The sequence below is a fragment of the Barbus barbus genome, assembly GCF_936440315.1.
Source record: "Barbus barbus genome assembly, chromosome: 16".
Classification (NCBI taxonomy): Eukaryota; Metazoa; Chordata; class Actinopteri; order Cypriniformes; family Cyprinidae; genus Barbus; species Barbus barbus.
The window spans coordinates 8,202,939-8,217,462 of NC_136744.1; the positions used below are offsets into that span (position 1 = coordinate 8,202,939).

General features: G+C 38.7%; 1 protein-coding gene across 2 annotated transcripts in view; it reads left to right on the forward strand.

Annotated features, from left to right (window-relative positions):
- The window catches only part of LOC306882377 (protein kinase C epsilon type-like), a 109,468-nt gene continuing 94,944 nt past the window's right edge, over window positions 1-14,524 (forward strand). For both annotated transcript variants that reach the window (XR_013785241.1, XM_079436959.1), the window contains exon 1: window positions 1-1,073. Coding sequence is in view for 1 of the 2 variants with exons in the window: in XM_079436959.1 (XP_079293085.1) it covers window positions 726-1,073 (348 nt within the window). In the remaining variant the exon portion in view is untranslated. The remainder of the gene's footprint in view (window positions 1,074-14,524) is intronic.

Below are 14,524 nucleotides of genomic sequence, written 5' to 3' on the forward strand. Positions count from 1 at the left end.
ACGCACGTTTCATCTTTACAGCCCTGTGGGTGATGCTTGACCAGAGAGCCGAAGCAGTGGTTCCAGCAGGGCCGCTCCAGTGCCGCAATCACTCAGCCCTCTCCGCGCAATAACTGACGTGTTTTGCGCATTTCCTGGACCAGCCTTCAGACACACACACACAGTCGGGAGAAAAAGAGGCAGGTCTGCAGGAAGTTCCGACGGACAAACAAGGATCCTGGAAAAAGCAAGTGAGTACGGGACCCTTGTAAACACTGGTTCTTCTGTCTGGGGCGAACAGAAAGACGCTTTTGCAGGGATAACTTTCCTCCCAATGCGCGGAGGAGACACATCCAGCGCTCCAGTCAGACGAGGGAACGGGCTGCTCACCCTGGGGAGATCCAGCATATATTTCTGGCGTATTTTGAGGCGAGGAATGCTGGTCGTATCGCTGCTGACACACTGTAGCTGTCCTTTTTCAATCCAACTTGCATTGCTGACTGCCTACAGCGGCTTTTGGACAGCTTCGAGATCACATGCAGGTTGTCCGTAGGTCATAGCAATAGATTCCCTTTCTGTCTGGACCTTCTACACTTTGTATGCAGATCCACGAAGACGAAGAAGGGCATTTACCGTTATTTCATTAGGAGAAACAATCACAAACCGGTGGACCGTGACATGCACTGGTTGAATAATTAACCAGGCGCTGAAGAGGAATATTGTTACTAAAGCTCTCAAAAGTGGCCATGGTGTTTTTTAATGGTCTGCTGAAGATTAAGATCTGCGAGGCTTTGGACCTGAAGCCCACAGCCTGGTCTCTGAGACACGCCGTCGGCCCCAAGACGGGAACCTTCCTGCTGGACACGTACATTGCCCTCAACGTAGATGATTTTCGCGTGGGTCAGACCTCGACCAAGCAGAAGACCAACAGTCCCGTCTGGCACGATGAGTTTGTGACCGAGGTGCATGACGGCCGCAAGATCGAGCTGTCGGTGTTTCACGACGCGCCGATTGGCTATGACGACTTTGTAGCCAACTGCACCATTCAGTTCGAGGAAGTGCTGCAAAACGGCAGCAAACACTTCGAGGACTGGGTAATGTGTTTTGTGGATATTTCAGGGTGCCTCCAACCATGTTGGAAAATCCATTTAATGGCAGCTGTGATTTGGAACATGGTTAAAGAATTGATCATTAAGACGCCACCATATTCCAAAGCCAGCAGTAGGACTAACTGGTAGTTGGTTTGTTGCTGGTCTAAACCAGTCTACTAGTTTGCACTAGCAAATGACCTAGAAACTGGCTTCCATGTTCCAAAACTCAGTCAACAGCTGGATTCTCCAGTCGAAACAAAAGTCGTAGGGTAGGCGGGGGGGGAGGGGGCTCTTAAGAGTCCTTATTTTTGATACATGCAAGTGTATTTGCATTTCAGTGTTTGTTAACATTTCAGCAACTACAAAAGTTAAGTTACAAGTCAGAGGAGGCATCACCTGTCACCAAATAGATGCTAGCAAACAGAATTTGCTTAAACCTGCAGAGGCAACCATAACAACCATAGGTCTACACAACTTTTCATTGCTATCAGTATGGAACGTACAGTGCGTTAATACTCGAGAAAATATAACAGGTTTAATATTTATCATATATTTAAATAACAAACATGCTACAAAAAAATTGTTAATTTAAAAATTAAAGGCTACCTGTAAAATTGTATTGCCCTTGGTAAACAACTTAAATGTTCAAAATATGGTTACACCAAAATGAAAACACATGGATGCGCCAGCAGCAGGTGTGTGTTGTGCTTTCCTCTTTCTCTGATGCTACCTGCATCATTTCTGCAGCAAAGGCCTCAGATGAATGCTCAGATAACCCCGGTTGCATAGAGACGACGAAAGAGGTTGCTGCCTGTCATAAATATTTCTGCAGCTACAAAGAGCCATGCAGCCATCATTAATGCAGACATATGATAATCTGATGCCAAATGGTCTGACAACTTGCATCTTTTAATCTGTTGATGTTAGGACGGTATTTGTACATCTGATATTTTTTCAGGTAATCTAACGTTTCTAAATTACATGATAAAAATATATTTAATACTGGCTAGATAATGATGAATACAGAATTATATGTATTAGTACTTGTAGGCTATGGAAGTCAGAAATATAATAATTGCAGCTACATTTTAGTGATACTAACTTGAAAACAGTCATAGTCATCTAAAATCACACCACTATTATGACTGAAATATACAACAGCCATCATAATGTTTACATCATTTTCATGTCATTTTACACCATTTTTACATGCTTTCAAATCAGTCCTAAACCTGTATTTGATCATCACTGACAAACACAATGACAGTCACATAGGTCATATCCTGGCTGCCCTGTCCGAATGTTTCGTGTTCAGTCGAAACAATGAATAGTAGTATAATAGAGTAATAGAATATCAATGAACAGTACACTAAGTAATATGGAATATCATTGTATATCATTTCAATGAGAGTGAATAGTTTGGTTGAATATCAGTATACAGCATTGGTCTTGGTCCCATTAAGGCCCCTGATATGGCAGGTGTGCAGTGTGTGACATGGCTTGGCCGCAGACTCCAAGTGACCCTGGAAACTGCTCTGCTCTTTGTAGTCGAACACAGACGGAGATGTGAATTATTGATGTTCCGTCATAAGCTTTATTGTGGTGTTGAGCAGTACAGTCGCCTGCCTTTATGTTGCCATCTCCAACAGGACTGAGCCTTATTATTAAAGACAGAGCTTTATATATTCTCATGTGGATAATCTGGGCAATGGGCATCCTGATCTGATATATTTACACAAGTACATGGGTTCATATACAGAGATGTTGCCTGAATTATGAGTTGAAATATGAACATGAATATAAGCAGATGCATGCATTTAGCATTAACATCTAATTTTCATGTGTTCCATTTCGAACAGCTCTCTAATTCTTACTAAAACTGCAACCAATGCTTCAAGCAAATCTGTTCTCCCATTAATTTACTTCCATATTTAGGATATCTTCAGTTTGTTGACACATGAAAAGTTGAGGATTTCTTAGGTAGAGCTCACAAAGTAAATCCTGCTTGCAGTTGATAATGACTGTGCAAACAAGTAACTATGGGCTGGTTACACCAGTCCTGAGTTGAAACCTATGCTAGTTGGGGCTTACATGAGCACTAATTTACAGCTTACACAGTACTAGACATCAGAGCTTCATAACACTCAATGTACTTGAAAAATACTGTACATATATATATATGATATATAGGAATAGCGGTTGGAACAAAATGGCTAAATCTATTGATTTACACTGATCTTATGTTTGGTTTGACTTAATTCCTAGACATACAGTACATGAGGATGTTGACATTTGTGTTCATTTATATTGAGCACAAGGAAATTTTGTTGTATTAGTATTTATTTATCATAATTTTAGATATTGTAATTTATATAATTAAAATGTACAGTAGGCTATTTAAAAATATTGTTTATTACATTTAATGATTATTTCTATATTGTAACTCCATACTTTAAATTTGGGATTGTGTACTATGAATATTGTTGGCTTTTATGGCAAATTGCTTGTGACTTTCCTTAAGTCACTTTGGATAAAAGCATCTACTAAAAGTCTAACTGAATGTAAATGTAAATGTATGTATTATGGTAATTATATTTATTACCAATAAGAGTTACATGAGGCAAAATATGCTTTAAACAAACTCATATTAAGGTAAAACTGAAATGCTAAATATTTTTAGCTGCTCATTGGATAAAGGTAAATGTCATATTATATGATTACACGTTATTTCACTGAGGTTTTACGACCTAGTTTTGCTTAAAAAGCAAACGATGCAACCAAATTAACCAGAGAGGTATTTACAAAAAATTAGTAGCTGCTAAGCCCCTGCTGAGAATATCCCATTTTAAGAAAGAACATACAAACATTTGGTGCAACCCTACCCAAGCCTTGCGTCCTCAGGCGAGCAGGATTCCTGGCAGAGCGTGTCATAGTGAGTATCTGTCAAGACAAGCAAGTGCCTGATAGTGTACGAAGAGAAAAAGAGCATCAATCTGTGGGACAGATGTGTGCAGAGGTAGGCTTTGACTGGCTCACAGACAGCGTTTGCGTAATTTGAAAGAAATTTGTGTGAAAGTGTGAGAAAGGTTGTAGAGGTTTGGTCAGACTACGAGAATTGCTCTGTCACCTATTTTCCCACAAACTCTTTATATGCACACAACACACTCACACCTATTTCAAAGGCAACTCCTCTTCGGTCGGGCCTGCACTTGCACGCTGTATGCTTATTTTGTTCTAAAGGGCATGTCAGTGTTATGTTGTTCATCCCAGGCAGCTCATTGCAGGAGCTTTTCATCTCCGTTTGCTTTAACCGAGAGCTGCATGGTGGGGCCAGTTGGAGGTGTGAAGGCCGTGGTCTGCTGGCTGTGTAAACATAAGTTAGAGGTTGGGCTGATTCCACATGCCCCCCATATCTGTCTGCACTGTCCTTTATCTGCCCTCAGTAGGGCTGTTAGCTGAGAACCGGTTGTTGTTCAGAACCAAATGATTTTCATGATGTTCAGTTTCGTTAACAAGGTATGCATATTCAAACAGACGGCTAGTCTGCATTCAGTTGTGAAATGCACGCACCAACAAGACATAAAACAAGAGACGAGGAGTCTTTAAGTGTGCGCTTGGCTTTAGAAGAGCAACTTGATTTTAAACCGTGTCTCGGCCTGACACTTTAGAAAGTGGATGGGCTGAATCTGGCAGACATTATTTTTCCTCTTTCTCAAAGCTAGTAAATTAGAGGATAGGGAAGTAGACTGTCAAACTTATTTTTCATTGAGAGAGATTAAATGGATAGAGGTTTTCCCTTAACCAGAAATCCCTGTTGAAAAAAACAGCATATGTTTTGAAGCATGGCAGCTGGTTTGAGCTGGTCCTTAGTTGGTCATAAACTGGTTTAAGCTTGTCCATAGCTGGTTATAAGGTGGTCCTGAGCAGGAGCTACATTGTGTGCATAGGTGGGTCTCTTGAAGCATCTTGGAGACTTGCCACAGTTCCTCTGGATGTTGTCTGTCTCAGTTTGTTCTGTTTCTTCAAGTTATTCCAGACAGGCTGGAAGACGATGAGATCAGATCTCTGAGGAGCACTGGCTGTTGTCAGACTCCATGTGCAAACAAAAATCTCACTGGATTATTACAATTAATGGCAAAACCTGCCTAATAACTATGCATTATGTTTTTCACTTCCAGCCTTCATGGACAATTACAGTGGTGGCCAAAATTATAACACTAGTATTTTCACCAGCTAAAAATGGTTTTAAGTCAGTTATTCCTATCTTTTGCTGTAGTTTGTCAGTAGGAGATATCAGTTTACATTTCCAAATATTCATTTTGCCATTAATTGTAATAATCCAGTGAGATTTTTGTTTGCACATGGAGTCTGACAACAGCCAGTGCTCCTCAGAGATCTGATCTCATCGTCTTCCAGCCTGTCTGGAATTAACTCCTAAAACTTACTGCCAGATTCTGGAAGATAAATTCTTGAAAGAGTGGGACAAGAGAGAGTGATGCTGGTCCTTCAAGAGTCACTCTCAACTTATGTCAATAAAGCCTATAAAAATCATTCTTCATGTATTTCATAACACTTCAGCTTGTGATTCTCATTAAATGAGGGTCATTTTTTAGGATTGTTTTTTTTTACCCAAGCAAAGTCTCTGAGAACCTGACACATTGCACTTCTGGAGTATCCAAGGTTGTAGTTTTGGAAAATGGTGGCCCTGGAGACTAAATGGTTCCTGATGGTTGTGTCCCCAGTGAGCATATCGCTGTCCCATGGTCATGCCTCAACTTTGCAAATTCTAATATTGCATAAGCATTGCATCCTTCTCATAGACATTGAATTATTTTTGACTTTCAGTCTGAGTTAAATACATTTTCACGCAATTCTGAGAAAAAAAAAGTCAGCTGTCAGCTGAAAATATTCAGAAGGAACAAATAAATTCCTTGAGAAATATAACTTCCTGCTCATGTCCATTGCCGTCATCATAGCCTTCACATTCTTTCTGATTTGAGTGATCCTTTTCTGTCTTGCTGGCTAAATATGTTTAACATGTGAATTCTTGCTAAATATGCAGTTATATTACGGGTCGTTGGCATGAATTATACTCGTGATGGAGCGCTCTTGGAGCGAGTGAAAACCACGACACTCCGACTTTTAAAAAATCCGCTTATCGCCCAATCAAAATCAGACCGCTCTGCTTTGCTCACGTACTCTGATTGTGAGTAACTGTTGCTGTCATGACAGATTTATTTCAGAACCAGCCGCTATCAAAATTGCAGGGTATGATTAAATTAATGTACATTTAACCAGTTTAATATGGAGAGGCACTGAAATGTAGACCTTCGTTTATGTGTTTTTGACCTACACTGTACAAGACGCGATCAGTCCGCTATTTAGGATTGTTAGCATTGACTCACTAACTTTAACGTTTTAGCCAGAGATACCTTGCTAAAGCACAAGATAACATTAACGCTCTGCTTGAGTTGATGAAAATTTAAACTTAATGAGTGTATGACAAACAGAAAATGAACGTCTTTGTCTTCATTTGTATTCAAGGGGAGGGGCTTACCGATAGGTCAGTTGGTTTAGGTGATAAACAATGCAGTTTAAACCATTTTAACAGTAAAATTGTGGTGCATGCTATTTATCTCTCATACTCCAGTCCAGTAGGCGCCAGATATTCAACCTTTCAAAATGACAGAAGAAAGTTAGTCATACTTTGGCTTTGGAATAACATAAGGGTTAGTAAATGATGATAGAATTTACATTTTTGGGTGATCTTTTTAAACTAGTTGTTTAGTTATGTGCACTGCATACTTAATGTAAATTGACCGATTTATAGAAATTTTCTAAAGCAAATTTGGTTGTGGAATGCCATTGTCCCTCCCTTAAAGAACCTGTGTGTAAAAAACATTTAAGTACTCAAAAGTGACAAACGTATTAAGCTGCAGCGTGTTTGTGGTCAGAAAGTAAAGTACCAACATTTAACCCTACGCTTGAACAGAGATTCATTCAGCTTAAGGGGTTAACCCTTCATATTTAACACCTAAATGAGACAAAGCTGTTTACTGTTGATCATTCTCCAGTGTGAAGTATGGAGGTAAGGTTTTTGCACTCACTTGTAATCTGTATATTTTGATAGAGCCATTGAACCACATTATTAACAGTTTTCGTTTTATCAACCTATGACACACTTCACCTTTAACATCCCACGTATCATCCAGTGATGAACAGATGACGGTTAATTGTTGATTAGCCAAATTAGTAGCTTCAAGTAGAGAAGCATTCTTCTGTTTCTGCTCAATTAGGTTATTCATATCATTTGCTTGTTTATTTATTTGTTTGTTCGTTCATTTATTAATTTATTCTTTTAAGTGTTTGGTTCATACATTATTTTTTTTTTCATTCATTCACTCAATTTTTTCATTCATTAGTTCATTTGTTCATACATTTTGTTTTTGTCATTTTATTCGTTCAGTCATTTGCACGTTTTGCTCATTCATTTGCTAGTTCATTCATTCATTCATCTGTCTGCTCGTTCATATATTTGTTTGTTTGTTGATTGACTATGATACAGCTTAAACGGTCTTGTGAACTGAATAGTGTGTGAACTGTGTGTAAACCTGTGGAGTGACACAGGAGAAGGTGTAAATAATATCCCCACAGACACTGTCACTCACTGAAGGATTGAATTTCCTGAAAGGTTAACCACACAGAATGGGCTCTCAGCTCCTGGATATGAAACTCTTAACATAAATAGATAGCCTCATATTTTATTGAATGGTTGATGAATGGCTTTATTGAATCGTGATATGAAATTGTGCTTTAGTGTTAGCTTTGTCATGAAGCAGCTGGGAATCTGTGCTCTTCACTGGTTTGCTGCTGTGTGGGAAAGGCTTACTGGTGACTGGGCAGATTGTCTGTTGGTGCTGGGCGAAGCAGCATTTGGAGACGTTTATTTTCCACTTACCTTCAAGCTCCTGATGCAGATCTGCAGAAAAGAATAGTATCCTGGCTGCTTCTCAAAGCTCTTCTTGCTTAAAGACACAACACACACGCCCTCTGCGACGACATCCATCTTTGCCCTTAGTGTCTGTTTTAGGATGTTCTTGCTGCAGGAAATAGCAGCTAATAATCTGAGACTGCTTTCTATAACATGCAGACATGACTTTACTAAATATTAGAAGGAATGATGCTGAACACATAGTTGGATGTGTGATGTGTGTGATTTTAATTGCCATATTATACCAAGGAAGTTGCTAGACCCTGTAAAACCACTGTGCCTTAGTAAGATATTACTGCTAAATGTGTCAATGAAGATTACCGTATTCCGATAATCCTAATTATATTTTAGCAGTCAAGTTATCAGCTGTTTAGTATCAGTACTAGCGATGCCAGATCAAAGGCTTTAGATATACAAAGATCATGTTACTTATGAATGGGAGAGAAATTTCACAGGTCTAGCCTGAAAAATAAGCTTTTATGTGACAGTTGATGTTAGATTTCATTGGTGATTTTAAATATTTTTGAAACTTGAACTTTAAAGGAACACTCCACTTTTTTTGGAAATAGGCTCATTTTACAACTCCGCTAGAGCTAAACAGTAGAGTTTTACCGTTTTGGAATCCATTCAGCCGATCTCCGGGTCTGGCACTTTTAGCTTAGTTTAGCATAGATCATTGAATCGGATTAGACCATTAGCATCTCGCTAAAAAATGACCAAAGAGTTTTGATAATTTTCCTATTTAAAACTTGACTCTTCTGTAGTTACATCGTGTACTAACCCTGATAGCACACGTACATCTCCGAGACGTCTATTTGATGTCTGCATTTACATCTGTAAGACGTATTATTTAGGGTGTTTGCTCATCTCCAATACGTCTATAGACAAGGCAAGGCAAGGCAAGTTTATTTATATAGCACATTTCATACACAGTGGTAATTCAAAGTGCTTTACATAAAATAAAGTGAAATAGACATTAAAAATCAATAAAAACATGGAAATAAAAATAATAAAAACAAGGAATTTCCTTTTAGATGTCAAATAGATGTCTATTAGATGTCTTTAAGATGTTTATGATTTAGAATGTATGTAAAACTGACATCTGAAAGACGTCTGCCAGACGTTTGTAGACAGCAGATGCTTTCCAGATCAAGAGATCTTTAACAGACATCTTGCAGACGTACGTGTGCTATCTGGGAACTGACGGAAAATGAAAAGTTGCGATTTTCTGGGCCGATATGGCTAGGAACTATACTCTCATTCCGGCGTAATAATCAAGGAACTTTGCTGCCGTACCATGGGTGCAGCAGGCGCAATGATATTACGCAGCGTCGGAAAGTAGTCCCCAGCTATATCATAACTAATTAACCTAGCTTTGAAAAATTTGATGTTTCCCCATTCAAAGAGATAGGAGCTATACTGGCATGACTGCCTAAGAAGCATTTAAAAAAAAATGGACGCTCGAGTATGACTTGCCTTAAAGGGACTTTGGCCAGATTCGTGAATAAATCACTCTTTGATGTAATCAGGTCGAACAGGTGTGCAAAAAGGTCTGAAATTGTTCATTAGGACTGTTCATTCTCGCACTGAACCATTTGCAGCGAATACTCTGCTCGGAGTAGAGACAGTATATTTTGTAGAATAGAAAACAAAAAGGTGGATATTTTACTACAATTTATTGTAGGAAACAAAATGTGCCGAAGTCTGCAGTCGTTTGTAGTAATCGCCACTGCGATTATTCATAACAAATGAAAATGTGCAAATGTGAAACTGCTATCATAAAACTGAAATTTCCTTTTCTGAATGAGCCACATTTGGAGCTGTTGTAAAATAGCTGATATATAGATCAGTTTTGATTCTGGTTGTAAGGCTGCATTGTATCTGAGCCTTTGTCTCATGTTGGTGTTGTGTGTAGATCACACAGCAATGCTCTGGTATTTATATCCTTAAAATGCCACTGCACTAAGGCCACTATTGACAGACAGGACCAATATAAAAGCTGTCTGGATTGACAGGACCCTTTCTTAGCTTGACCTTGTTTCCCTGCGGGGCTCGACAGAGGAGCGGACAGTAGTATCCTCCCGGTGGCCCCGGAGGAAACAGGGGCCGGGGTACTGCTGGGGCTGAGCTAAAAATACCGGCGGTACGTTTGAGTCACACGGTAGCCTGGGCTTCCTGTTTTCACTCTCCCACGTTTACTTCCCAGAGAGATAGAGGGGGACAGAGAGGAGGCGGTGGGGTGAGACTGGGGGACCTGATGCCTTCACTGATATCAAGACACATGTGATCACTTAATGATTCTGATTCCCACAGAATGGGGAATGTGTGGCTGAAGGTATTACGGTATCATAGATGACAAACATTGCAGTAATATCAACTGCTATTAAGGATACAATCTGTTTTGCTAATCTGCTAACCACAAACATTAAGCCCAAAGATATTTTGATGTGAACACTGAGCATGTGCTTATAGACGAACGCATAGACTTTCAATGTGTCCTGCATTTGATAGCTTATCCAAACACAGGTACTTGACGCACGCGCATTAGAAAGTTTATTCTTGTCCAGTGTCTGTGCTATTTCTCTCCAGAAGTTAGTGATAAAGCAATAAATATGTTTTGTAAATGTTTAAACTAGTGCTGTCAAATGATTAATCGCGATTAATCGCATCCAAAATAAAAGTTTTTGTTTACATAATATATGAGTGTGTACTGTGTATATTTATGTATATATAAATGCAGACACATGCAAGTATATATTTAAGAAAAATATGTTGTTTATATAATGAATATATTTATATATAATATAATAATATAAATATATAAATGTATGTACACACAGGGCTCCAGACTGCGACTAAAACGGTCGCATTTGCGACCTAAAATATTAATTTGCTAGTGAAGTTTTTGCTGAGGTCGCCACTGGTGACTATATATTTACATGTTATGACTTAAAAATTTGCATGCAATGCCTTTTTTCCTGATGGTTTTGCGATCAGATCTTTTATGTTCACGTATTAAACTTAAAATTAAAAGACGATGCTAAACAAAGTTTAAGTGGAAACAAGTTTCAAAGAGTCCTCGTCTCTGCCGCACAGCAGCGCTGTCGCACACAGTCTGCTAAATGCAGCTCAGTTGTGCAGCGCGCGAGAGATCGAAATGACGAAGATATGCAAAGTGAAAGTGCAGAAAAGCTGTGTATATTTCGTGCACAACTTGAACAAACTTGTACAGGTAAAGATGTCAGCTCTGTGGATATTGGCAATATCGTCAACAATTCTCATTTATAATCATTACATATTATAATAATAATATGGCTTCTTCTTACCCAAATCTTAGGCTGGCCGCACACTAGAGGATTTTAAGCCCGATTTGCACTCCCTAATGATCGGGGGGTGTGGCCCGATTCGTGGCTTGTCGTAAACTATTTTTTGGTTCAAAAATCCTCTATTGTGTGGTGTCATTACGATTATTTATCTTCTCCTGATCAAGACGGGCTACCTCTGACGCGATACTCGCGATAGCCAATGAGAGCAAGCAAGCATCACTCACTGGATGTTGCGTGCTTCAATAGTTGAAACCTGGCAGCCACAAACATGCCGTGAAAGCAGAGAACATCACCCACATTCTTTTGTATACTTTGTTTTTCACTGTGAAACAGAATGCACGCCAGGAGAGCCAGCTGACAACGTCGATTGTCCTCTATTTGTTTTTCTTCTCTAGTCACGTTTGATCTCACTAGTCTCCGTGAGATCACGTTTCACTGTGAAATCGTTCCTACAATCTTCAAGTGTGCGGTCTCGCGGTCTGCTCGAATATCTAGCGTGCGCGTTCAGAGGATTTTAAGGCTAAAAATCGTTTGAACTGTCTTCATGTCTGTGGTCTCCCATGGTTTTAAAATCGGTTAAGATTTGAAAATCGTCTAGTGTGCAGCCAGCTTAAGTCTAGATGCTGTTTTCTGTTAATGCGTGAACTTTGTATTACTTGTAGCGCACTTGCCGTCCAGTAATCGCAAAAAACTTTGTTACTTTTTAATAAGCAAAGTATCAGCTTTAAAATGATGCCAAATTCACAAAGAAGTTCAAGCAATACGGTTTTGGCGCTCTTTAACGCGGCAGGCGCGTGATCGCTTTAGCGCCTCAGTTCAAGCAGCAGTGAACCCATTATTTTGATTTACTACTACAGTACGAAATGAACATGAATTAACATCAAAGGTAGGCTATTTTATAAGAGAGCCTACAGTAGCAACAATTTACTGAAATGTCTCATGTAAAAGCTCATTCAGTGTTTTAAACTTCAGAAAACATGTAAAGCTTAAACAATGCAACGCAATAAGACCTAGTGTCCCTAAACTCATCAGTCAGCTAGAAAAATAACTATAAAGGAGCATTTTGATATATTTATGCGCTATTGCATATTAATATTTTTTAACTTAATCTGTTTTCTACATGATTCAACTCCTATAAAATTGCATGTTACTAATGAAGAAAAACAGACTGAATGTGTGAAAGACATATGACAACATTTATAGGATGCATTGAGGAGGAGCCCAAACTACACTCAGTGGTCAAGTGATACTTATGGTCCATGATATTGGTACAGATTCTGTGTAATGAACAATTCTTTGTGACTGTATATTTCAAGTTGGAAAAGACATTTAGTTCCCACTTTAAGTGAACGTTAGGTCGACCTGATCATCTACAAGATGCTAAAAATGCTGATAAAGTGCTCAAGTGCTTAAAATGAAGTAAAGACAATATGAGACATAAACACATGACAGTATGATTGAAATGTTAAAATGTAGGGCAGGGTGGGGGGGATAATAAAATAAAACACTTTTATTCTGTGGCTCCTAAAAAAAATAATTTGGCGCCTAAGTTTTTTTTCTTATAGGAGCCAATGGCTCCTTGCTCGTTTTTTTTTTTTTTTTTTTTGTCTTGAGCCCTGTACATGTAAATATTTCAAAAAATTTATATCAATTTATCAAAATTTATACTGTATGTGTGTGTATTTATACGGTACACATACACATATTACGTAAACAAAAACTTTTTGGATGCGATTAATCGCGATTAATCATTTGACAGCACTAGTTTAAACTCACTTAACCTCCTGACACATGCCCTAGGTCAGTGCTTGCATCTATTTTTGCAGTGTCTCCAGTAGTGTGATGTTGTTATTGTTGTTCTGTTTCTTCAGTTTTAAGGCAGACTGTACAGTATGTGCATATATGCTGATGATTACATCATGCGAACTGTAGGTTTACCCTAGCGTACGGTGAAGAGATTACGTAATCAGATTCCAAAAATTAGGTTACAGTTACTTTTTATGGATTACATGATTGCATATTATTCATACAATGGCAGCAAATTATTCATAATTTATTGTTTCCCCCTAATTCTTCTTTTTCACTTTTAAAGTTTCCTTTCTAACGATCCTATTGTGCGTCATACCAATTAGCTTTGAAAACTTGGATGTATAATATCATTGCTGTTTATTAATATTTGTTCATGTAATGCAAGATTCCCAAACAATTTTTTTTCAGCCAAACCCCTTAATATATGACACAAAATACTTAGTAGAAATATCTTGTATAGTGAACTTCTGTAGTGGTTAATGACAGACATCGCGACGCTGCTGAAAGCGGCGTTTAGATAAAAATGTGCTGAACACGTTCCTCTCAAAAACAAAATAAATGCAGTTAAGTTAGGCTGTGATTATTACCTGTTAAGTGACACAAACCTCGCACACCTCCAATTAGATGCTCAGTTGTCGATTCTGATACAGACAGAACAGCTGAAACCCTGCGATGTGATAAGAGGGAGGAACATGTTTTCTCAAGTTCACATTCCTTAAATAACAAAATAACTTGGAAAAAGTCCCTGCAGACTAAAAAAGAAGAAAAAAGGGAATGCTTAAGAAAAGCCCTTTTGTGAATGTGTGTGTGTAGTCATAGTTTCTACATTGGTCAATTTGTAAGGGCAGCGTCTAATTGAAACAGATGAATGAGAGGTGGTAGGTCATATAGTGGTCTCAAAAGGATGACTCGAGTTTACACTCGTGATGTCTGACTTTGTTTGCTCTTTAAGCAAATTCCCGCTAATGTAATAGTTTCTTGGAGGGATGCAGTGTAAGAATGACCAATGATGCTTGATGCTCTTTCAGCAGTCAGTGTGCTGTTTGAACAGTAATGAAAGAGTCACAGGAGAGATGGAGAGACAGAATGCGCACCAGGAATGCTTTTAAGTGTAGGTCTCTGATTTGAAATAGTGCTGTCACCACTTGAAATATCAGCTAATGCACAAACCAAAGCTTTTAAACATGTTAACATACGCACACACTGGCACACAAACCTTGTACAACAATAAACATTCTTGTGTAGAAAATGGCCTGCTGTGGAGAGGTAAATTATGTTTCTAGGTGAATCTTACCAAAACATCCAGGCCATATTTAACACCAAAATAT